At 36.8% G+C, this 26662-nt stretch overlaps 1 protein-coding gene across 1 annotated transcript in view; it reads left to right on the top strand.

The window, feature by feature from the left end:
- Positions 1 to 3790: 3790 nt before the first annotated feature.
- LOC150096008 (CAAX prenyl protease 1 homolog) overlaps positions 3791 to 26662 on the top strand; it is a 132511-nt gene continuing 109639 nt past the window's right edge. Inside the window, exon 1 of the mRNA XM_090408982.1 lies at positions 3791 to 4065. Within this exon, the coding sequence (XP_090265108.1) occupies positions 3901 to 4065 (165 nt within the window). The 5' untranslated portion in view covers positions 3791 to 3900. The remainder of the gene's footprint in view (positions 4066 to 26662) is intronic.

Below are 26662 nucleotides of genomic sequence, written 5' to 3'. Positions count from 1 at the left end.
GGTTTTAAATCGTGTTAAAAAATTCCGCTTTTACATGCACAATATAAATAATAATAATAACAATAATAATAATAATAATAATAATAATGAGCTAACACCTTTTACTTCCTTATAGGTAGTAGGCGAGTCCTTTTAACCGTATCTAATCAGAGATAGTTAGCCCATGAATATCATTAGTTATAAGCTGTAGCAAATGAAGAGACGGGAAAACAAGTGTCACCTTCTTTTCATAACTAATTTTAACAGGGTATATTACTGTGTGAAATAATGTGGTTTCTTTGGTCGATTTTCTTGAGTTAACAGGACGAAAATCCCCAGTTTGGGGAGAAAAAACCCGGTTTCCCATGTTAGAGAACGACTAACTCGGGAACCAGTTGCATTTCCACCGCTCATCCATTCAGATAGTATCACTGTTCTAGCAACCTAAAGGAAAAGCCGACCTCCTAACATACCTCTCTTCGTGTAATTCTTGATAGACGACGAACTCAAATCATACCCACAACTGAGCACCCTATGCTTCCACGTGCCTTTCGGCAGGAAGCATTAAGAGTAATATTAATCAATCTGAACCCTACAAGGTAGTCTGGTTCCGATGGCGTCTCTCATGTTGTACTCAAATATTGTGCATCAGCGCTAGCGCCTGCCCTCTACTGTCACTTTAATTCTCTTTACTCAGCTGGCACTTATTCCTTCTCATGGAAACCTACATATATTCAGTCCATTCCATAAAAGCGAGATAAAAGTCTGCTGTCCAATTACTGACCAATAGCCAACACCTCCATCTTCTCCCAAAGAATATAGAATATTATCAATGGCGAACTTCTTCACTGTCCAGAAGCTCACAGTTAATAAATGATCATCAGTATGAATTCTGCTTATTCCAACCCACAGCTGATGTGTTAGCCTACATTCCTCACCACTCAACGCTTGCGACGACAAGGTTAGGAATTACGTATACTGTCTTCCTTTTCATTTACAAATGTTCCGATCGTGTTTGGCATCAAGGCCTGCTATGCAATCTGCCCTCACACTACTTGCCACCTTCTGTAATTACTGTTATAACGACCAAAGAGATAGCCAGCGTTCTGGTCGTTCACTGCATGTCATAGGGACTGCATTGAGCTTTGCCCTCAATGTAGGAGAGTGGTTCAGGGCTTCGTTTTCTCTCACCTATCCTCTTTCTCTTATACATAAATGACCCACTGGCAATCACTACACATCCTTTCCACAGCTTTGCCGACGATAGCACTCTCATTTATCTTACTCATTTGGAAAACCATATAGTTGTCAGGTATCCCTTCCATCAAGATCATTTTGCAGTCAATACTCTAAACAGTGATCTGCATACCATCCATCACTGGGGCCAGGATAATTTAGTAACGTCCAAATGCCATAAAAACATAGTCCTCTCTTTTCTTTCGCGAAAAGGATCTCGGCTCACATTTTTCTCATCCTCAGCAATACACATCACCAGATAGGTTGAAATCTCTCTCTCTCACTCTCTCTCTCTCTCTCTTTCTCCTTGGACTGAAATGATCTTCAAGCTGTCTTTGCAGAAACACATAACATCAATAGCTTCCTCAGCTTCTAGAAAACTAGGCATTATTTTTGGTTCAAGATGGTATGTCCACCCACCAACACTATACAAATCCGCCTATCTTTAGAATGTTGTTCATACATTTGGAGTGGTGCATGTAAAACCTTTTTAAAAATTTTTCATGCTGTCCAGAGGAAGGAAATTCGGCCCTTTATTGACCCTTCAGTAACAGGTTCTCTTCAACCTATATCTCACAGATGCAATGTTTCAGCTCTATTATGACTGTAATGAAGCTAAATCCATGGTCATTGCTCCAGTGAATTAGCAAATATCATTCCTCCACTTATTGTTAAGTCCATTAATACAAGAGCAGCAGCTGTTCAACCTTCCTTTACAGTACAAATGCATACTCATCATTCTTACTTTTCCTCTTCCTTATTTATTACCTCAACCTCTGTCATATGGAACAGTCTTCCCCGTGATGTTTCCCAACAAATTTACCTACAGCTCTTTAAGAAGAATATCAATAGTTAGAGACTCCATACCTCAGTCAGTATAGACTAGCTTCCTTGGTTGGGAAGACCTGGTTCGATATATAGATATATATATAAAAAATCAGCTAACGCCTTTTTATTCCCGTATACGGGGAGTAAGCGAGGCCATTTAGCCCTATGTAACTTATATATATATATATATATTCGAAAAAACTGATTATGACTAGAAACTGAAGCATTATTATAGGGAAGATGGTAATTTGATTTTTTTTTTTTTTTTTTGGATAAGAAGACAAGAGTATAGAGCCTGTGTAGCTCAGTGGATGTGGCGTTTGCACACCACGGTGCTTGGCCGCACGAAGGAAGACTTCGTTTCGAGTATAGTCGGCGGCTAGAGGAAATTTTTCTAAGTCTTTTTCGACCGGTTCCCGAGTTAGTCGATCTCTGGCACGGGCAAGCGGGTTTTTCTTCCCGGAAACTCGGGTTTTTCGTCCTGTAAACTCAAGAAAATCGACCGTAGAACCCACATTGTTTCAGACATTAAATATATTGTGTTAGGGTTAGGGACCACGAGATGGTGGCACATTTGAGCGGTCTCTCTTCACTGCGTACCCCTTAATTAGTGATAGCCTTGGGCCATCTATCTCTGATTGGGTACCAGTGGAGATTGAACTGCCCACTCAGTCTCCAAAAGTTAGATAGGGCTAATGGCCTCGCTTACTCCCGTATACGGGAATAAAAAAGGCGTTAGCTGATTTATTTTTTAGACAAGAGTATATTATGAGTAATATATATTTACATCATGGATAGTATTATGAATCAATCTGAAAACGTTGTCTAGAATCTATCCATGTACCTAATGGAAAGTAATATAATAATATCCAATAAAATTGCTTCCACTTGAGTAGGAATTACCATCTTAGAATTAACGAATGCAGTTCATTTTATGTACTGATATGGAAACATGGATGGAATATGCCAAACATTTCTCAAGATGGTGAAGATTAACAACTTGTTAATAACAAGAGAAAATAATGACTGCTAACAGGTTAACAATCACTTTAAGATTATAGACAGGAATCTTGGTCACTTCTACTGATAAGCCTAGTAAGAAATTAGCTGTATTCAATAACACACACACACACACACACACACACACACACACACACACACACACACACACACACACACACACACACACACACACACACACACACACACACACACACACACACACACACACACACACACACACACACACACATCGAATTTTCAGCATTAAATTTATTTAATTTGATCAAAAAAAAAAGACACACACACAAACATATATAGACTGTACACATAGACATTCAATTTTCAATAATAAATTTATTTAATTGGATCAAGAAATAAAAAATATATATATAATTCTAGGTGTGTGTGTTCGTGTTGTTATGGCGCATTATTTATTATTCAAAAAATTATCTTCTTAAATTCATTTTATATATTAAAGTATATATTAACCAATTGTTCGATGCTGTTGGCACACTCTCCCTCGATGAGTCTTTGGACTCCTGAGGTGTCAAATAATAATAATATTATTATTATTATTAAAGGAATTAAAAATTAAAGCTGTGTATATATTAAAGGAATCTAAATACAAGCAATTTCGTTTTTTTTGTGTGTGTGTGTGTGTGTGTGTGTTTAAGCATATATTTAATTTTGAGAACTCTAAACGTCCAGGTGGTGTATCTTAAAACATGTTGGTGCTTTATTGTCATTTTTGACTATATAGAGCTTGTGTTCGGCGTGTGAAGTTTTTATCCTTGGTGTCCTCCCCGCTCTTTCTCTTTTTTTTTGTGTTGTGATTAGGTACAAAAGTGTAACATTATGACTTATGCTCAAAAAATGTTGACAATAATTCGGAATATTCCTTATTCACAAAAGCTGCTTAAGGTTGTTAATTCCCTGTGGACCGAGAAGGGAATTTTTACGTTTTTTTTATCCTTTTCATGGGTGATGTATGCATGGGAAACTTATCTTTCGTACCGACAGGTAAGTAATTTTTATGTATATTTGATTTGCAATATTGGAAGTTTGTGAAATTGGGCATGATTGATAAAAATGGAACTGAGGAGGAGGATGTTATTGAGTTCGCAGTTTGGCAGCCGCCACTCATATACTCATATTTTAATAAGAAGAATGGATGCCAGTTCAGTTTTGGCACTATCCATGGAACTGCCAGTATCAAAAACCAGAGTTTGAAATAGAATATCTGAATATACAGTGTGTGTATATATATATGTTAAAGATACCAAGTTATTTTAAATATAAACCTGGTTTTATTTACTCCATTTCCCAAGTAAGCAAACAGACAAGTCGGTCAAGCTTGCGCCTGCAAGTGTTGCAAGTCTAGCTGATCCTGTACGTAGTGCAAGACCAAGGCAACTCGTGGTAAAGGTAGAATAAGCTCTGATCACCATTCTTAATATTTACCCTTAATACAAAGCACATCTCCTGGAGGAGATGTATGATGCTATGTATTAAAGGCAAGGGGCCACTACCCAGACCGGTTTCAACCTTTATTGAGGTCTCATCAGTGGGAGCCAGGCTAAGAAATACTAAGTTTTAAGTAATACAGAGCTTATAAATATTTTACCAACACAAGCTACCATAAGGTGCTTTGACCTTATTAAATAAAAATCTCAGGATGAGAGATAGATATAGAAAGTTTTTTTACCTTGTTTTTAATCAAACTTTTTTCTAGAAAATATTTTGATGATTATATATATATATATATATATATATATATATATATATATAAAATCATCAAAATGTTTTCTAACTGTATATATTAAAATCAAACCGCAATATAAAAAAAGCTAAAGAAAGATGACTACCTTTTTTTTTAATATCGTCTTACACATGAGAGCTGACAGTGATTGATGTGGGTGGTGAGGATTGAGAATGGAACTGACATATATTTTATTTTTCTTAAAAAAAAAAAGTGAAGGTTATTTGTTGAACACTTCATTAGGAAAGCTGTTCTAGAGAACAGAGGCAGATGGATCTGAGGTGGAGGATGTTTGTTGAGTTTGCGTTTGGATAGTAAAGGGAAGTTGGGCAGTTGCTAATCTTATTTTAATAAAAATGATGGATGCTAGTTCAGTTTGGCATTATCCATGGAACTGCTTGTATCAAAACCAGAGTTTGAAACAGTATCTCTGAGAGAGTGATTGAAATAAGTTAGCAAGAGAGGAATTATTAATAATTCAAATTGCCCTTCACTGGACAGTCTTGTGGATTTTTCGGTGCACCATCCCGAATATGTAAACACAATTTGATTAACAGTAGGTAGAATATTCCTATCCTGTTGAAGAATGGTATGAAGATGCCACATTGTTTATCTCAAAGCTTGGGATGTTTGCATGCTCTTTGGTGTGTCGTATGAGCAGGTGGAATGGAGTGCATTGTTTTCAGCAAAACTATTGATAGGATTACTGTTTAGTGAGAGAATCTCATTTACATATAGGTGAAAGAAGGTAAACAATAGAACAGAGCCTTAATACGTGCTTTTACATTTATGGTGAGTTTCAAATAGAGAAAAACGTTCATCATGATACTTGGTAATCGGCCAGAGAGAAAGCTTGCTAATCATTTAAAGGGTGAAAGGCATGCTGAAGGATGGAAGTTTACTGAACAGCCCTTGATGCTAAACTCAAATGCTTTGGAAATGTTGAGTAAGCAGCAGTGCAGTGCAGATTTCTGTAAACCTTCTTGGCATGCGGGATGATGGAGCTTGAGATATTCCATGGATCTCAAATGAGGAATCATTGCTAATGATGATCATTGATTATGTGGGGAGCCTCTAGGTAGTGAAGAAGGTGACTGTTGTTGATCTTGATTATTTTGTACAGGAATGAGAAAAGGCATTGATAGTTTCATGCCACTTTTTATCTGTCTCCCTTCCACTTTTTTTGGAATGAGTTGAATATAGACCTTCTTCTGTGTATTGGGATAAATGTCTGCTGAGTGCATAAGAGGTAGATATGATTGATGTCTGCTGAGTGCATAAGAGTGTAGAAACAATACAGGACAGGTGTTAGTTCTGAAGCTTAACCTTTGAGTATAACTGGGCAGAGGAAGTTATAAGGACCAGAAGACTTTTTAGTATATATGCTTTTCGATATTCTTGTGATGTCTTTTTGCTGAATGACCACAGAAGATGTGCTGCACTTTTAATACTAGGTAGGAGGTAATTGGCTTGGTGTCAGTGAAGGAGTTGAATAGGGAAAAAGTGATGCTAGGAAGTTACTCTTATGTTTAAGTGTTGTAGAAGGGAAAGCACAATTTGAGAAGTTGTGGCCTTTGCTGGGAACCAAAAGACAGGACTGTCATTTGGGCAAGAACTCAGTTTTCTGCTGTTGTTCCTTAAAGTCAGATTTAGATTTCTTGATGGGTTTGCTTTTTTTTGCATGTTTCAGTGTTAGTCTGATATGATATCGGAGATCTTTTCATAAGCCATCTATGGTGTGCTAAATTTTTCTTGATACATCTGTTGTTAAATCATGGCTTGAGAAGTGGGCAGGATTTTTGGAATGAATAGGGAATGAAAGCCTTACTTCCTTCCAATGAGAATTTCTTTATTCATTCAGAGCTGGTGTTTGTTTTTGCATTATTAGAAGCGGGAGGCTTTTGGTACTTCTTCCATTTTCTGTGTTCCTACTACTATTTCTGTTCTCCCCACTTGGCTACTTTCTAGTAACAAAGGACATGAGGTTTGTAGTGGCTGAGGTGAGCGTATTCTCTGGGTGTGAAAACTTGTACAAGATTATGGTCTGATTAAAGTTATGAAAGTCAGGAATACTTAACAGGTCATGGGCCTTTAAATATTGTGGCTTTTACTGAAAGGAGAGGATTTCTCTTCAGTATCTGTGGAAGGAGAACTGACTAAGAAAAAATGAAAAGTATCATTATTATCCAGGCCTCCATGGAGTCAAAAGGCTCATCGTGGGAGGTCGTTTTTAGGAAACACAAAGTTTATCATACCACTCCTTGAACTCATTGACCATTCTTGCTCTAACTATTCTTTTTTGCAATGCATTCCACAGTTCAACCACCCTCCACACAAATAAACCACTCCTCACCCTCTTGCTCACAGCTTCCTTTCAGAACTTCCAGGGATGGCCCCTTGTCATTGTATTGAGAGAATGAGGAGGGTTATCTGATAAGGTTGGTAGATGGATAATTTATGTTAAATCATTGCTTATAGCAAATACTTTCACATCTCTTCCACTGTGATCAGCAGGAAACTAGTTAGGGCTGTTGATATTGAGACCTAATGTGACAACTTATGTGGATAATTGGACCTAAGAAAGCCAAGCTTAAGGGAGAAGTTAAAGAGATTAGAGTGACTTTTAGAATTTGGAGAGTGGTAAATACCACAGACAAGCATCACTTAATATGGCAAGAAAACATTAAATCAGAGGATAAAAAACAGTTCTGAATTGGACATTCTCTGGCATGCAGACCGAGATCACATAAAGGTATCAGTGTAATTATTACGGCTAAAAAAAATCAATGATATCTTTTTATTCCCCAGAGTTCCTTTCTCATAAGTATAAAGCAGAAAGCAACAAATTCTGTTCTCAATTGGCCAAATATCATCTGGCCTTATTCGAAGCATCCATTAAAGATACCTTCCTGAAATGTGAGCACTTACTATAAGTTTTATTTGATGTGGAATATTAAAAGACGTACACAACTTTGGTTTCAGAGGAATCTCTCCCTTTTTACTTCTGCCCTTCGATTAGAAATGGCCTAAGTTCGATTCTCGTCATGATGGGAAGAATCTTTATATGGACTTTTTTAATTGAAGGCGAGTTAGCCGATCTCATATGGGGGTAGCAGGGTTTTTTCTCCCGGAAACTCGAGTTTTTCATCCGGCATACAGACAAATTGGCCCTTCAAAACACAAGCAATTTACAGACAAAAAATACAAACTGTGGTGGTCGTTGTGGGCAGTAGAATGCGTTGATGTAGGTGATTGGTAGTAGAGGTTCTGTGTAGTAGTGGAGACGGAGAGTTGTACAGTAGGTGTCCTCCCGCAATGAGTCTTTGGACTCCTTGGAGGTGTCACGAATAATAATTTTTGCAAGAACTTTTTATTCAACCAAATCTTTTAAATCTGAGTAGAAACCGCTCTATCCCAACTGTATACCCAAGAGTAGGGAATCTGCATGGTTTTGATTTTTTGTCATGCTTTTTTTACAGTCTAGGTTAACTCAATGACTGAACAACTTCCAACTGTGAGTAATGAATGTCCTCTGTATGACTTCCTTTGAGAGTTATAGAAAGACAGCTGCAGCAAGCAATCGACCATCTTTCAAAATGGAGACTTGTAGATGGAGAGATCAGGGTTACTTTCAGAATTTGGAGAGTGGTAAATACCACAGATAGGCATCACTGAATAGGGCAAGGAAACCTTAAACCAGAGGATAAAATACAGATCTAAATTGGACATTTTCTAGCATACAGATCGAGGTTTTATGCATCCCAATTCAGAAATCAGGCTAGGATAAATTAATTCCAGTTGCACTAGAAGCTAAGTTCTTGGGCTGATATTTAGCACAAACTTAGTTTTCTTTCTCATGTATGTCAGTTGCAAGATAAGTATGATAAAGTGATGAGCAACTTCCAACTGTAAGTGATGCTTATGTGGATGACTGTTCCATCTTCTATCATTTGTGTAATATGACAGCCATAGGAAGACAGCTGCAGCAAGCAGTTGACCATATTACAAAATGGACACTTGCCAACAGGTTCAGATTTTCTCAGCAGAAGACAATTGTATGCATTTTTGCTATGGTTGTACGCTTCAACCATATGTGTAGATTCAGTGGATCGTGGAACATATCCCAGTTCAACATCAGAGTTCAAATTTGGCACCATCAACATAAGAAGAATCTATTGAAAAGAAATGGAACTAGCAATAGAATTGGATAAGTACCAAATTGAAATAATACCTATTACTGAAACAAAAGGCAAAAACAGGTGAAATTATTCTAAACAAATATCAGATGTTATATTCTGGCTATATCAATCAAAGAAAAGGAGAATAAGGCTGAATGGCATGCAATATCAAGTAGAGTGATCTGGGCAAATATCAGAATAAGGAACTAGATAATGAGACTTATTTGGGCCTATATTCTCACAGAAGGTTCTAAGGAAGAATGGAAGAACATTTTGAGGCATTTTTTTAAAGATACCAAGTAATTTTAAACCTGGTTTTACTCCATTTTTTCCAAGTAAGCAAACAGACAAAATGTCAAGTTTGCGCCTGCAATATATGCAAGACTAGCTGATCCCACAGGTAGTGCAAGACCAAGGCAACTCGTGGTAGAAGTGGAGCAAGCTCTGATCACTAATCTTAATATTTACCCTTAATGCCAAAACACATCTCCAAGAAGGGGATGTATGATGTTTTGTATTAAAGGCAAGGGGCCACTACCCAGACCGGTTTCGACCTTTATTGAGGTCTCATCAGTGGGAGCCAGGCTAGAAATACCAAGATTTAGTAATGCAGAGCTTGTAAGTATTTTACCAAAACGAGTTACCATGTGTGTTTGCTTACTTGGAAAAAATGGAGTAAAACCAGGTTTAAAATTACTTGGTAGCTTTAACATAACTATACCCAAGTTAAAAATACTTTCTACATTTTGAGGCATTAGAAAAGGCAGCTGACAAAACGAAAAAGTTAGTCCTTGTTGGAGACCTAAACAGCAGCAGAGTAGGAAATTATTACTGGGCATGGAAATGTTTAGGGAGAATTTGGAGAAAAGAGCAAAGCTGATAATGGTAAATACCTGCAGAATTTCTATTCAGGACATGAACGAATTATTATTAACACCACGTTCCAACATAAAAATATGCACAAATTCACATGGAGAGAAAATGCAAGAAATAAAAGTCTTATTGGCTGTATTATTGTGGATAGCAATGTTTTCCCACCCATTCAGGATACAGGAGCATACAGAGAATTTGAAAGAGGAACTGATCACCAATTAGTTTAGAGCAAGATGAAATTTAATTTCTTATTGAAAAGATGAATGCGTCAAAGTTTTAAAAGGAATCACATTTGAACAGTTTTTGGAGGTGAACTTTATACTTATCTGCAAAGATCATTCAAGAAAAAATGGAAGAGTTTGAAAGCAAGAATCCTTGGAGATTCATTGACTTGAAGAAAACGTGGATTCAGACAAAGAAGCATGTGGTCCAGTTGTCTGCAAGCATGGAAAAATTAGAATGTTATGGTGGACTTAGGAAGTTAAAGTGGCAGTGAAGGAAAGAAGAAAGTGTATCTATTGATAGTTCCTGGCAAATAATTCTGCTTGTACTTTTAGAGAATACAGAGAAAAATGTAAGAAAATGAATATGAATGTTTCTATGGTTTAGCAGTTCTTCAGTTAATTTTTGGTACTGAGACCACATGTTTCTAATCATAACACTTATTAAAATAAACAATACAACCTAACAAGTTTTGTAAGTAGTCAGACTTTCATCATCAGAGATATATGAAAACTTATATAAAAAAAAAGACTAGAAAATAGTAATGTTATCAAGATTTCACAGTTAGTACAAACAAACAAATTGATCAGAAAAAAAAACATTTTATTAATTACTATGTATGCACTGGAACAATGTTAGTTGTTGTCACATTCTGTGACACTCACCCCATTCTCTGTGATTGGAACCCAAGGCTTGCTGCAGTAATGGTATAGCATGCAGGTTACCCTGTCATTCTACTCCTAAGCACAGTATTTGCCAGTCAGTGGACATCCATATATAGCTCTATGGTGGGTGGAGATCTCTGCAACTGAATTGTAAACCCCTTGGGCATGAAACCTTCATTCTCAAATATTTCAGGAGCCCTAACAAGATCCCAACCAAGTACTGATACCTAAGTACATCATTTGTAACAGAAGTAAGAAACAAAAGACTTCAGTATAAATGTACCAAAATTTTTCTGACATGAAATAGGTAAAAAGCCAATAGAGAAATTGTCACCTTTCTTTATTCAAAAGGATGAGGCGAATCCTGATCCATAGGGATGGTCATTTGGTTCCAACTAGGAACTTCATCCTTACTTTTACTACACCTAAGCTTCTGCCATCTGTAAAAGCAGGGCATCTGAACTATCCTGCTAGACTGTACATCCCTAATCCACTAAGATGCTTCAAGTGTCTGAAATATGGACATGCCCAAACAGCCTGTTGTGGCTCTACCATCTGTGTCTGATGTGATAGTAAAGAGCATGATAACAAATCTTGCTCTGTAAAGAAAGTTAAATGTGTCAACTGTCAGGGAGATCATCCAGCTTGCTTCCATGTATGTCAGAAGTGGAAAGATTAAAAAGAAATACAAAGATTGAAATAAAACAATGTCAGGATTCAGAAAAGAAGTGAGCCACATTCACACCTGTCCTGAGATCCTCTTATGCTGAGAAAGTGGCATCTAAGAAAATGTCAACAGCAACTCAAACTGGTATGTCTGTTCCATCTGATTATTTTACTGTACTTGAACTTTAATGATTGTCAGTGCTTCTCTGTTGAGTGCATCAATTGCATGACATAGTCTCACTCCAGAAACAACTTCAAAAATGGTTCCAACAGATAGAACCCTCTTGTCAAAAAAATTATGGCCAGGATATTAATTAAAGATAAACCAATAGACACCCCAACTGAAAAAATTGATACTTTGATATCCACTTAAAGTAAATTAAACTTACTAATTGATATCGACACATGAGATGATGTATTGAGTTTTTTCTCCCAGGGGAACAGATCTTTCCAAATCAATTAATATATATAAACCTGCTAAATGTAAGCTCTCAGCCTCCCAGAAATCAGATAGTTTATGAAGCCAAAGCAGTTGGAAAATTTTAACAATTGAACTGTTATGGGTTTTGCGTGAATGTTGATAAGATTTTGCTGCAAAAACAAGCCTTTCTGTTTCTGTCTGTAGGAAACATTTAAAACCTAGTGAGGACCCTACCTTAAGGAATTTTGCTGTTGTACAAGGACAGAACTGGAGATGGTACTGCTCATGGTGAAGTAGTTATCATATTAGGTAGTCATACTCCTTTCCATGTCCAACTTCGCTTATTTGTGGGATTTCTTATTACACCTAAGTTCAGTTTATTTACCATTGGGTTATGAGATAAATGAAATGGAATTTGATAATCTTATATTGTAACTGCCTGAGTCCAGTGACTTTAATAGGCACAACACTCTGTGGGGTAGTGCCAACACAAATGGACACTCCTATCATTGAGCAAGTTCCTTGACAATAATGACCTCTTCCTTTTGAATAATGTGCTTGATGCTTTTTCCATATGCCTACCCACTCATATTCTGCAATAGGTTTTACAGTCTGCTCCCATGTAATTTTTCCACTGTTCACGTGGAATGTCTAAAAGAACATATGGAAGCGATCATTTTCCTATTCTTTGCACAATGTCTTCATGGGAACCATACCCTCCTACACTGATCTCTATGTGGGAAATGGATCAGGCTGACTGCAATGTCTTTTATCATCTTGCCAAATTTAATGCTGATACAGTCAGTCGAACACCTTCCAGTGAATTAGTAAAGTATGTAACAGATTGTATTGTCCCTTCAAACTTAATTGCTTTTAAATGTGCTCAGACCACAGCATAATATGTGAGGCATCAATGAAAAACAATCTTGGATCTATTTTACTTCATCGATTACTCAAACAAACAGTGTGAAAATTGTATGGGATATAATCTGGAAAATGGGAGTTAGATACAGAACACACCTTTTGTCTACCTTAGACCATAAGGGATGTGCTGTTGCTGATCCCAAAACTACTGCAGACGCTCTGGGAGACAATTTTGCCAGAATCTCAGCAACAGCTTCATATCCTCCTGAATTTTTAATAATGAAAGAACTCCATGAAAAACAGTCTAAATTTTTCTACCAGTGGGCTCGACCAATACAATTAGCCATTTGTTAAGGAGGAATTAAAGCGCTTAATGTCTCACCCTAGTGCAGTAGGTCCTGATGATATCCATTATGAAATGATAAAACTTCTTCCTTCATCTCCTTTGGATTTCCTTTTTTTTTTTTATATCTGATCTGTACACGAAATGGCCACAAAACCTATGATACATTAATGCTATGTGCAAGAGGAATAGAAGAAAGGAGGAATCTGTTCACAGTCTATTCATCTTTTCTAATCTGTTCATCCTTATTTATAACAGAATACTTAGAGAAAGAGTTTATGGATTCTTGGAATAAGTCAGTTGTCATTGTTATCCCAAAACCAGGAAAGGATCCAACACAAGCAAACAGTTATCAACCTTTTTGCTCTGACCAGCTGCCTTTGTAAGATATTAGAGAAAATGGTTAATGCTAGACTTCTATTATTTTTGAAAGTAATCTTCTTTCATAGATATCATTTGACTTTGGACCATTTGGTCTGTTTAGAAACTTATGTAATAGATGCATTCCTGAAACATGAACATCTGGTTTGTTTTCTTTGGCACAGAAAAAGCTTTTGACGTAGCCTGGAGATGTGGCATATTAAAAGACATCTATAACTTGGGTTTCAGAGGACACCTTCCTGTATTTATTAAAAAATTTGCTTAGTTGAATTTTTCAAGTCAGAGTGGGAATGATGCTATCATGGCTATATCATCAAGAACAGGGTGTTCCCTAAGACTTTCATTGTGTGACACTTTTTTGCTGAATCACTAATGGTTTTGTTGGGAAGTGGAGGAATAATAGTGGCCAACAAGCAGAGCACTGTCCATGAAAGTTTCTGTAGGCAGAAACTGAATGTTTGAGAGAGAGAATTATTGAAGTATATATGTGATATAGAGATCATTGATTAGCCAGATTGCTTTGTTCTGAATAGAATCGAGCAATCTTAGAGAGGATTTTGGTCCACCACCACCACAAGTATGGAAGCAATATTCCATGGTTGGGAAGTTTTTTAAATAACGAAACCTGTGGTGCGATCATAATTAAAAGAAACACGTATTAACCACAGTGAAAATTATTTAATTGTAAATATTTCATCCTAAGTATCTTAGGACATCATCGGTACAGTAGTTTTAAACAATAATAGGAATAACATACAGTTAGGGCGCATGATTACAATAGAATCTCATTAAACGTGTTACAGTAGTACAAAATTTTGTACTACTGTAACACGTTATGCACGTTTAATGAGATTCTATTGTAATCATGCGCCCTAACTGTATGTTATTCCTATTATTGTTTAAAACTACTGTACCGATGATGTCCTAAGATACTTAGGATGAAATATTTACAATTAAATAATTTTCACTGTGGTTAATACGCGTGTTTCTTTTAATTATGGTTGGGAAGATTTGAGATTTGTATAGAGTTAGAAGCTGTGAAGTAGTGTCTTGTGCAAAAAAAAAAAAAAAAAGTACAAGTTTTTGGCAGCTTCAGAAGCTATAGCTGAAATATGTTTATACCAGGAAAGATCAAAGGTATAGTTCAGTCCAAGAAGGGAAATCCAATTGTTTGGATATTTCAGTATTATTGAAGGTAAGGGGAGGGGTGCAAGCTCTTTCTTGCAAGAGATCATACAGGACTGAGTTTTGGTGGCATTAAAGTGTACAAGTTAGTCCCATTGGGATATAGATAGGAGATTAGAGTTCAGGCCATTGGTCGTGGTGGTGGATCTCGAGGATTCTAATATTTGAGCACTGCAAGAACAAGATTTGTAAAATGAAAAAGAGGACTCTAGTGTACTCAGCAAAACTGGATAAAATTGGAACTCTGTGAGATCAGATCAGATCATTTATATGCACGAGGAAGAGTGGATGAAAGAACAGAACCTTGAGTGAGGAAATCTGATGAGAGAAACCTTGCACCATGACATAGTGAGTGACCAGTGAAAATTGTTGATCTGGTTGCAGAGTGTGGAAAGCAGACCATAATATGGCAGTTTTCTGAGTAGGCCTATCCACATTGGGATTAAGGGAAATGAGATTGCAGATGCAGCTGCTAGATCAGCTCACTTTTTTCATGTACTGTTTAACAGTTCCCTTACAGCAGGCATGTAAAACTCGTTTACCTCCAAGAGCCAAATTAAGAATTATACATCAAGTCACAGGCTGCAACAGAAAAGAAATCTTGAAATAAAGAGGAAACAGATTTTTTAATATTAACATTAGAGTATATAAGTACAAAATACAACCATGCTACAAAAACAAAATCTTCAAAATTTGGTTGAATTTGTTGAGCTGTAGTTATTTTCAATATTGCTTGCACATGCTGGTCTGTTAATCTTGATCTTTCTGCAATTTTATTATTCTTTAAAATTGAAAATAGTTGTTCGCATAAATATGTGCTACCGAACATAGATAAAATATGCCTAATTACACAACGCACAACGGGGTATCGATCGACTGTTAAATAATTATAGAACTTTAGAATTCCAACATCTATATATTTTTGTTTCAATACGGAATCACACTGAATTTTGATTAATTCCAACTGTAAATTGTCATCAACAGTTTGAACACCAATCGATAGAGGAGAAGTAAATAGGTGAAACTGATTTTCATATTTCTTAATCTAAAATTCTTCTTTCGAATTCATTTTCTAATAAATTAATTTGATTGGCATATTCTGAAAATTTCAATTTCGGTGATTTTTGTAATAATGATTGACAATATTCAAAATGGGATGAATTTGTTTTTGCCAAAGTAATAATTTCTGTTTGAAAATGTTAATATTGTCAAATAACATGGTATAACTACTCGATCTTTGCCTTGTAGCTTAAGATTAAGTTGACTTGTAATGTCCACTGAAAAAGCCAGGTCCTTTATCCATTGATCATTTTTTAATATTTCACATTCATAATTTTTTGATATTCTAAAAAAATGATAATTTCGTCCAGCAATTCGAAGAATCGCTTTAAAACTTTGACTCGAAAGCCATCTAATTTCTGTATAATAAAGTAGATAGCTATATTCACTTTCTATATCTTCTAGAATGTTACTAGATTGGCAATGATTAAACCCATGTGCACGAATATAATTAACAATTTTACTGACATGTTTAGGAAATGTTCAATATTTAAAACTTTGGAGCATAATGTTTGCTGATGAATAATGCAATGAAAATGTTGAAAATTATTATTACCTTGTTCTTTGCATTTTTCTTTTAAATTTGTAACAACTCCTTTAATAACACCAGTCATGGCAGGAGCACCATCAGTTGCAAGACAAACTAGCTTTTTAATGGTAAATTGTATTCATTCAAAACTTCCATAAGGGCATCAAAAATATCAACTCCAGTGGTTGTGCATAAGAATAATTTCTAGAAGTTCTTCACTTACTTTTAAATTCATATCACATCCACGAATGAAAACAGCCAGCTGAGCATACATCTCATACATCTCATACATCCCGTACATCTGTACTTATGTCAATTGCCAAAGGGAATCACCTTTTTTAAAAATTACTCTGGATTTAGAGAAAGATGTTGAAAATTTATTTATCACTAGGTTAGACTATAATAGATTTAGTTTAATCCTTTATCCCAGTGAGAGCAAACAAAGTTTGCACCTGAAAATATCTTCAGGACTAAATATAGTGTTGTACTATCTTATCCAGTAAGTAGTGCAACACCAAGGCAACTCGTGGCAAAGGTGGAGCAAGCTACCAGGCTCTTCTAACCCAGTATCTCCCATAATGCAAAACACATTTCCTATGTGGATATGTATACTGTTATGCATTAAAGGGATTGGCCATCTACCCAGACTAGTTTCGACCTTTATTGAGGTCTCTTCAGTGGGAGCCAGGCCCAGAGCTGGAGATACCAGGCAGAAGCAGTAGCAAGTCATCTGTGCCTATGGGAGTTGCCAAAAGGTTTATCACCTTTTTTAAAAATTACTCTGGATTTAGAGAAAGATGTTGAAAATGTTATCTCCTGGTATCTCCAGCTCTGGGCCTGGCTCCCACTGAAGAGACCTCAATAAAGGTCGAAACTAGTCTGGGTAGATGGCCAATCCCTTTAATGCATAACAGTATACATATCCACATAGGAAATGTGTTTTGCATTATGGGAGATACTGGGTTAGAAGAGCCTGGTAGCTTGCTCCACCTTTGCCACGAGTTGCCTTGGTGTTGCACTACTTACTGGATAAGATAGTACAACACTATATTTAGTCCTGAAGATATTTTCAGGCGCAAACTTTGTTTGCTCTCACTGGGATAAAGGATTAAACTAAATCTATTATAGTCTAACCTAGTGATAAATAAATTTTCAACATCTTTCTCTAAATCCAGAGTAATTTTTAAAAAAGGTGATAAACCTTTTGGCAACTCCCATAGGCACAGATGACTTGCTTGCAATTGAATGTAATAATAAATAACTGGTTTTTACCATAGCTCTGTTATCTTCAATAGGTTTGGTAAATTAGCTTTGTTGATTTTGAAGTGTCAACTTTAATTCTGACAATTTATCTTCACGAAATTTCGCAACATATTTGTCATAGTTTTCTTTGAATTGTATCGTAATGCCTTTTAATATTATATTCTTTGCAAACTGCAATAGTTTCTACATATCAGGCATAAATTTTTTTTTCCCTTGAATACAAAAATATTGTAACTCCCATTTTTCTTGAAAACTATGATGTTCTTCAATTAATTGTTTTTTAGTCATACTGGTTGAAGGTTTCGACATTATTTTTATAAATTCTTTATTAATTATAAAGAAAACACTACACTTTCTTATGACTTGAAAATTGCTAACAGCTAGCCTTAGATTGCTGTGGTCAGTGGATGTAGCCGCATACATACTTGGTTGTTAAAATTCGATATTTATGCAGCGGTGTAACAAGATTTTTTGAAATGACAAATAGAACATTATTTCCTTTAGAAATTGCAGAGTAGTTTGATGTATAAAATAATCTTAAGTGGAAATGTTAATTTTTTAGATATGTTTATTTAATTCGGTGTTGTCAAAAGTTAAATAACCATGTTGGTTACAAAGTTTAGTGGGCTGCATGTTACTTGTCGGCGGGCCTCATGCAGCCTGTGCTGCGTGTTTGACATGCCTGCCTTACAGACTATGGACATTTTATGAGATCAAAGCTAATTTCCCAGTGACAGTCATCATGGCAGGAAGCACTGAGAAATTGCATGGCATTGACTAAAAATTAAGGATTGGCAGTGTAGTCCATATAGAAACAGAAGAGAGGAAGTTGTTTTGCTAGACCCACATAGGTCGTAGTAATCGTGCACATTATCTTCTGGGGGCTGATACCCACCTATGTGCAAAAAATGCAATACACATCCTACCATTTTTCATATTCTGGTGGAGTGTCAGCACTTCATATGTGAGAGGAATGAAATTTTTACTTATCTAGCTACGCTCTGACAGATGCTATCAGACTCGGAAAAATTGCACGATGTTTAACTTTTTATGAAGAATTAATTTATACAAACACATTTAATTATAAACTTTATATGTAGATACTACATTGCTTAACTTAATTTTTTGTACATACTTAATATTTACTAAATTATCCCTTTATGAAACTATTAACACTGTGTACTGCTGTAACTATCACTATAGCACAATATGATCTTTTCTGTTCTTGTATCAATAAAACTTATATAAAATCAACCAGCCAACCTATTATGTGCAAGTTATGTAGTACTAGACTAACCATTATTCACATTTTAATCAATGTCCTCATTTCTTCCATGTACACAGTCAATTTTGGTCATATTCATAATCTGTCAATCTTATATACTGTGAGATTTTATCAGATTCATTGTTTCATTTTAAAATTTTAGAGAACATCAATATTTATCACTATATATATATATATATATATATATATATATATTTTTTTTTTATCTGATCCATACATGAATGGCCACAAGACCTATAACACATTAGTGCCATGTGTGGGCAAGAGGAATAAAAGAGAGGAGGAATCTGTTCACATTTGCTTGAACATTTGAGGGTTGTTATCTTTGAGGAACACAGAGTAGAGGAGGAAGTGAAGTTGGTTCATTGAGTTTCAAGATGGACTGTAAAGAGCTGGTGATTATCAGTGGCTTTAGATTTAATGATTTTGAAGGAAAGTGGAGGTGTAATAGTGGCCAATTCAGCAGAGCACTGTCCATGAAAGTATCTGTAGAAAAGACACAAGGCAGAGAATTGAACACATTTGAGAGAGGGATTGCAGTTGGTATGTGAGAGAGGATCAGCTGGATTGCCCTCTTCTGGATAGAATCTAGCAGTCTTAGAGAGGATATGGTGCTCTGCCAAAAACATGGGAGCAATATTCTATGGCTAGGCAGGTTTGAGCTTTGTATAGAGTTAGAAGCTGTGAAGGTGTAAAGTAGTGTCTTGTGTGAAAAAGTACAATTTTTTAGCAGTTGAAATGTGGTTGTGCCAGGAAGGATTGGAGGTTCAGGTCAGTCTGAGTAGAGAAATTTATTGTGTTTGAATATCCCAATATTATTGAAGATAAGGGGGGAGGAATGCGAGTTCTTTCTTGCAGGAGATCAGACAGGACCGAGTTTTGTGGCATTGAAGTTTATAAGGTTGTCCTCGTCTCACTGGGATATAGCTAGATCTGAGTTCAGGTCACTGGTCATGGTAGATCTTGTGGATTCTAATATTTGAGTACTACAAGATTTGTCAAATGAAAGGGAGGAATAGAGGGGATCGGCAAGTTATGGGTAGACAAGCTATTGAAAGTCTGAGAGAGTAGGTCATTTATACACATGAGGAAGAGAGTGGATGAAAGAACAGAATCTTGGGTACTCCTGCGTTGGTGGGGAAATCTGAGTAAACCGTCCACCATGACACATAGTGAGTGACCAGTGAGAAAGTTAACGATCCAGTTGCAGAGTGAGGAAGGTAGACCATAGCATGGCAGTTTATTAAATAGGCCTCTGTGCCAAACCTGATCAAATGCCTTTTGAGATGTCGAGGGCAACCACGTGAATTTCTCCATTCCAAAGGTGAAATCAAGAATATCAGCTGTAGATTGTGAGCAGCGGAATTTTTACTGCTAGTCACGGATCAGTTGGTTGTTGAAGATTTTTCCATAATTTTAGAGAGAACAGAAGTGAGAGCAATTGGATGATAATTTGTTGGTTGACTTTTATGACCTTTCTTTGGGATGGGCTGGATGTGGACCTGCTTCCATCTAGGATAGATAGTAGGAAAATTGATGATCTGAGATAGGTCATTGCTGTTAGCAAACACCTCGGCATCCTTGCATGCTTGGTCAGTGATACTGGAGAATGGGGGGGGGGGGGGGCAATGTGAGTTGCGGACATTGAAGTCCCCAAGAAGGATGACCTAACTATTAGGGTATTTCGACTGCAGTAAGTCAAGCTTTAGAGAGATAACTGAAGAGATTAAGATTGATAGTTTGGAGAGCATAGGTTGGTTTGGTAGAGAAAAAGCAGATCAAACAGTGGGGATTCAAGGATATCCAGTCTATGGCATGGTATGTCGGTTGTGATGAATGTGCATTTGCAGCCCTTTTTGGCAGAAAGAACTGTGTAATGTGTAGTTTGGAGTGACTGTTGAGGTTGCCATTTGGGGATTTTGATAGGAATAGTACTTCTGGTTTAGAAGTACTATTAGAGGTGCTCATCGTTTATATTACTGTATGGGGGTGTATATGGTGTGGGAGGGATAACACCTGTCTATCTGGGATGACCGCATTGTAGGATGGTTAAGGAAGATTGGCTTTCACCTAGCAGCCAGCTCTCATTTATGGCTATTTGAAGCTACCAACAAGGTAGTGGCCACACCATGGTCAATTATGTCAACCCACAGGCAAAACTAAGTGAGAGTAGCCAGATATGGCAAATCAACTTCCATGGTTGTGGGCAGTGGTGTACACCATTATTGATCTCAAGGCTGAAGATAAATGACATTAGCAAGGTTCAAGACTGGATACCTGGGAGCATGGATAGAACTTCCTTAATGGCCCTAGTACTGCCGTGCAGAAAGCAAGAGGGGAATACTACTATATTCAACCCTCCCCAGACCAACCACCATGGTAAACACAACAAAAACAATGGCCTTGAGTTCCCGGTGTCCCTTAATTTGGATAGGAATGCTAAGATTCTCTGGCAAACCAATCAAAATAGGAACACTGGGAAATATTTTTGAAGAAATGAGAAGACTAAAAATACAAATCTTAGGCCTGAGTGGAATAAGATGACCAGGCTCAGGTAAATGCTGCTCCAATGATATGGCCTATATTATTCTGGAGGCAGTAATAATACTCACTAATGTGAGTAGGAATATTAATAAGTAAAGAAACATCCAAAAGTGTACTCAACTTCTCCATTCTGCAATAGGTTAATGCTCTTGCAACTCAAGGGCCAATCAACATCAATGTTATACAAGTATACGCACCGACAGCAGACGATAATAATACAGAAATTGACCCTTCCTAATCTCGACTGAAAGAACTTTTCAAAATGACAAAGAAACATGATATCAACATCATCATGGGAGACTATAATGCAAAAGTAGGGAAAGGAGCATCTGTAGTTATACTAGGACAGTTTGGACTTGGGATAAGAAATGATAGAGGAAATCACTTAATGCAATTTTGTCAAGAAGACCTAATAATTACAAATATGTGGTTTGAGCTTCCAAACAGAAGACTACATATGGAAATCACCACAACACAATAGCAACAGTATAGTCAGAAACCAAATTGATTACATTTTAATCAATGTTGTAGAAGTAGTGTAAGGAGTGTAAAGACCTCTCCTAGTGCTGACATTGGTTCAGACCATGATTCACTAGTAGCAGAACTCAAATGGAGACTAAAGGAATTCCAGAAAACAAAAGAAAAAACTAAATTTAAAAAACTTGCATTCAAAAATAGAAAACAAACTTAAATTTGAACTTAATAGAAAAATTACTTGAAACTCCAATGATGAAGAAAGAAAAGGAAGAAATTAAAAGAATTATTATTAAAAATAAGTACAGAAATACTGAGTTATAGTACATCTCACAAATAGAAGGATTGGATGACTGCTGAGATCCTATCCCTTATAGACCTGTGCAGACTTCATAAAGATACTACAAAATATAGATACAGGTCAAGATGAAATCTAAAATAAGCCAAAGAAAATTGGATGAAAGAAAAAATGTAATGAAATTGAGGATCTACAAAAAACATGACTTCAATCTTCACAAAAAAATTAAGAATTCTTGGAATTGAAGAAAAAATGTCATCCTATACTACTTAGGACTAATGAAGGAGTGATAATCCTAGAAACATCTAACAAAGAACAATTTTGGACTGAATACATTATGGCACTACTTTCTGATAATAGACAAGACTTACCAAATTATTATTATTATTATTACGTAATACCTCCAGGGAGTGCAATGACTCATCGAGGGAGGGCACTCTACAACTCTGTCTCACTGTTCAATCCACCAACTACCATCATCTACACCAGCACCATCTACTGCTCACCATCATCACTAGTATTTCACAGTCACAAACATCCATGCCCATGGTGGGATTCAAACCCGCTGCCTTTTGACTGGAAAGCAGATATGCTGACCACTCTGCCAACCAGGCCAATTCAGGGAATATATTCACAGGTCCACCTATCTTGAAGTCTGAAGTAGAGATGATGAAATTATCAAGGAACGGTAAAGCGTGTGGACTCGATGAACTACCACAGCAATTATTAAACTAATCAATGACAGTAATATTGATAAAATTATTTATCAGTATCATAAAATTATTTATGATACTGGTAAATTACCCTCTGACTGAATGAACTCAGTCTTCATTTCATTGCCTAAAATGGCTAATACAAAAACTTTTGATGATTTTAGATTGATTAGCCTATTGAGCCCTCAAATTATTCATAACAGAGTATACCAATAATGTGATGATTGCATTAGTGAAACTAAGTTTGGTTTCAGAAATGGTCTAGGAACAGGAGAGAAGCACTTTAATGCTCACGTATCTCAGCACAAAGATGCAGAGAACAAACTGACATTTATATTTGTTTTATTGATTTCAAAAAGGCTTTTGATAAGGTCCAGCATAATAAAATTCATAAACATCTTAGAACAACTAGGCCCAGATGATTTTTACTTATTTATATGGGACCCCCCCCAATCTCTTTGGGGAAGGGCGTGTTGTCCTCCTAATGAGGGATTAGGTATATATATTTTGACTGTAAATCCATGTGTGTTCATGGGGCCAGTTTGCCTGTTCTTAGGGACGAAAAACCTGAGTTTCTGGGTGAAAAAACCCTATACCTCCTTATGAGACCAGCTAACTCACCTTTAGTCAAAAGAGACCAGATAAAGGTTCCTCAAGTCACAGATGGGAATCGAGCCCAAGTCTTTCTACCCAAAGGGCTTCATATATGCTGACTAAGCTACGGAGGCTCTGGCCTAAATAAGGATGCTAGAATCATTAACGCATATCTACTCAGAAGTCTTATTTCTCAAGGCCTTAGAAAGAAGAAAGGAAGGAATAATCATAAACAGCCAATTAATAAATAACTTATGCTATGCAGATGATACTGCTTTAATTACAACAAATATTCAAGATCTCTAACTACTACTACTAGAATGTGTCAACAAAGAAAGCACAGAAATTGGCCTAAAAAATTAACACACACAAAAAAAAAACTTATGATAATAAGCAACAACCCTTCGATAACAGCTGACTTAATTCTTAATGGAAATAAAAATGAACAAGTGAACAAATTCAAATACTGGGATCCTAGCTAAATGAAAGTTCGGACTGAAATGGAGATAAGATCAAGAATTGAAATTGCAAGACAGTCCTTTATCAACATGAAACCCATTTTATGTAACAATTTAAACTTTGAAATTCAAGTATGAATGATTAAGAGATGGTCGAGTTTACTATATGGAGTTGAAACATAGATGTTAAAGGCAAATACAATTAAAAAAAAAACTTGGAAGCCTTTGAAATGTGGATATTTAGGTTGTCAAGATCCCATGGACAGAAAAGGTAAAGAATGAAAAGGTACTGAGAAGAATGAATAAAAATAGAGAATTAATCAATATTATGAAAAGAAAAACTGCCTACTTAGGACATCTAATGAGGAAACCATAAATAAAACATTCTCCAGCTAATACTAGAAGATAGGTTCTTCTAGTATTACATCTTACAGGTTCTTTCTTACTATCGATTGTAAAGAAAGAACCTGTGAGAAGAAAAATATCATGGCTAGACAATATTAAAAAAACTGGACTAAACTGAACACAAAGCTCTTCATCAGAGCCACTGAAGACAGAAGTAAATTTGCAAAGGTGATCGCTGAACTCAGAGCCTGTGTAGCTCAGTGGATGTGGCGTTTGCACACCACCGCGCTTGGCCGCACGAAGGAAGATTTGGTTTCGAGTCTAGTCGGCGACTAGAGGAAATTTTTCTAAGCCTTTTTTCGACCGGTTCCCGAGTTAGTCAATCTCTGGCACGGGCAAGCAGGTTTTTCCTCCCGGAAACTCTGGGTTTTTCGTCCTGTAAACTCAAGAAAATCGACCCTAGAACCCACATTATTAAATATATTGTGTTAGGGTTAGGGACCACGAGATGGCGGCACATTTGAGCCGTCTCTCTTCACTGCGTACCGCTTAATTAGTGATAGCTTTGGGCCATCTGTCTCTGATTGGGTACCAGTGGAGATTGAACTGCCCACTCAGTCTCCAAAAGTTCGATAGGGCTAAATGGCCTCGCTTACTCCCGTATACGGGAATAAAATTATTTTTTTATTTTTTATTTTTTTATCGCTGAACTCCATTAGGAAATAACACTTAAAATTGCTGTATATTATTATGCGAGACCTTCAGGGAGTTCAAGGACTCATCACAGGAGGACACTCTACTTTGCTTCTAGTAGCAAGGCTTATACGTTGGTCAGACATAACTGGTAATTAGTTTATGGAATTAACAACGCATATAAAGTATATTAATTAAAGGTAACTTTAATGAATAACTTCTATATTTCGGCAACGTCACATTGCCATCTTCAGGAACATAAAGATATGGTATGTGCACGCAGGCACTAACACAAAGCAAATGAGGAAGAAAGCAAGAAACTAATATTGTTCCTAAAGTCCTAATGGTTCCCTCTAGTGCACTAATTTGGTATAGTCTTGGCAGTTGGGCTGAAGTTCTTATAATGTAAGTCTCCCAAATTTGGGGTAGTTTCATGCACCCAAATTTGTTGAGGTTAGGAACGTTTTTTAGAGCTGCTGAAGATTCTTTGAATAATCTTTCGTATTTAAACTTGCTGCGATGAATTATTTTTGTTTTCTTCCAACGAATTTTATGGTGGGTATCTAAGGCATGGTCTGCCAGCCCAGAGCGGCTGTACTGGTGAAACTGGATGTAGTCTTGGTGTTCTGAAATCCTGATATTTGTTGTTCTGCCTGTTTGGCCAAAGTAGGACAATTTGCAACTGCAAGGGACCTGGTATACACCAGGTAGGTTTAGGGGAAGTGGTTGGTCTTTGGTAGAGCGGATAAGGGATGCCAACTTTTTATATGGTCTGTAACAGGAAGTAAGGTCATATTTTTTTGAGGATATTGGTTATTTTCTCAGAGGTGCCCTGGATGTAGGGGATGGTGATAGACTTGGTGTAATCTTTATTGTGGAGGGGGGGGGGGGATTGTGGTTTACTGGTTTTAGTATTTTTTGGATTTTTTTGGGGTTATAGCCATTGGCTTAGAAAGTGTTGAGGATGTGGTTTAGTTCAGTAGTTAGGGCCTTGTCATCTGAGCAGATTAATTTTGCCCTGTTATATAGTGTTTTTATAACCCCATATTGTTGTGGGGGGGGGGTAACTGCTGGTGAATGTATCTGCCAGTATGGGTGGGTTTTTCTGTGAACAGAGAAAACCAAAGATCCATCAAGCTGGCGGGTGATTAAAGTGTCTAGGGAGGGTTTGTTTTCCTCTTTTTCTAAGGTGAACTGGACTCTGGGGTGTTGGTTGTTTAAGTGTGTTAGGAAGGAATGGAGTGTGTCTGAGCCATGTGGCCAAATAGCAAAAACATCATCCACATAACGAAGCCAAATAGTGGGTTTTTGTGGGGCAGAGTTTAAGGCTTTCTCTTCAAATGTCTCCATAAAGAAATTGGCCAAGGGTGGGGAAAGTGGTGAACCCATGGCTGTCCCCTCTATCTGTTTGTAGAACTTTCCTTGCCAAACGAAATAGCCTGAGTTCATTGTGAACTGAAATAGGGCTGAGATATCGGGAGGAAACTTGGCTTGGATGAGCTCTAGGGTTTCTTTGAGTGGGACATTAGTGAATAGGGAGGAGACGTCAAAACTGACCATTATGTCAGTGTGTTGGAGTGTGAGGTTTTTTTATACTGGCTTTAAAGTGGGCTGAGTTTTTTATGTGTGATGGTGTGTTGCCAGTGTAGTGTGTGAGCATTTTGGCTAAATGTTTGGCTAATTTATATGTGGGGGAATCAATGCCATCCACTATGAGACGCAATGGCACATTTTGTTTATGTATTTTTGGGAGTCCATGTAATCGGGGAGGTCTAGAGTTATAAGGTTTTAGTTTGTTGGCGACT

This window comes from Typopeltis vanoorti, chromosome 19 (assembly GCF_054136105.1).
Source record: "Typopeltis vanoorti isolate ZY-2024b chromosome 19, IOZ_Tvanoo_1.0, whole genome shotgun sequence".
NCBI lineage: Eukaryota > Metazoa > Arthropoda > Arachnida > Uropygi > Thelyphonidae > Typopeltis > Typopeltis vanoorti.
The sequence above is the reverse complement of the archived record's forward strand: the minus strand, read 5'-3'. Positions and strand labels throughout refer to the sequence as shown.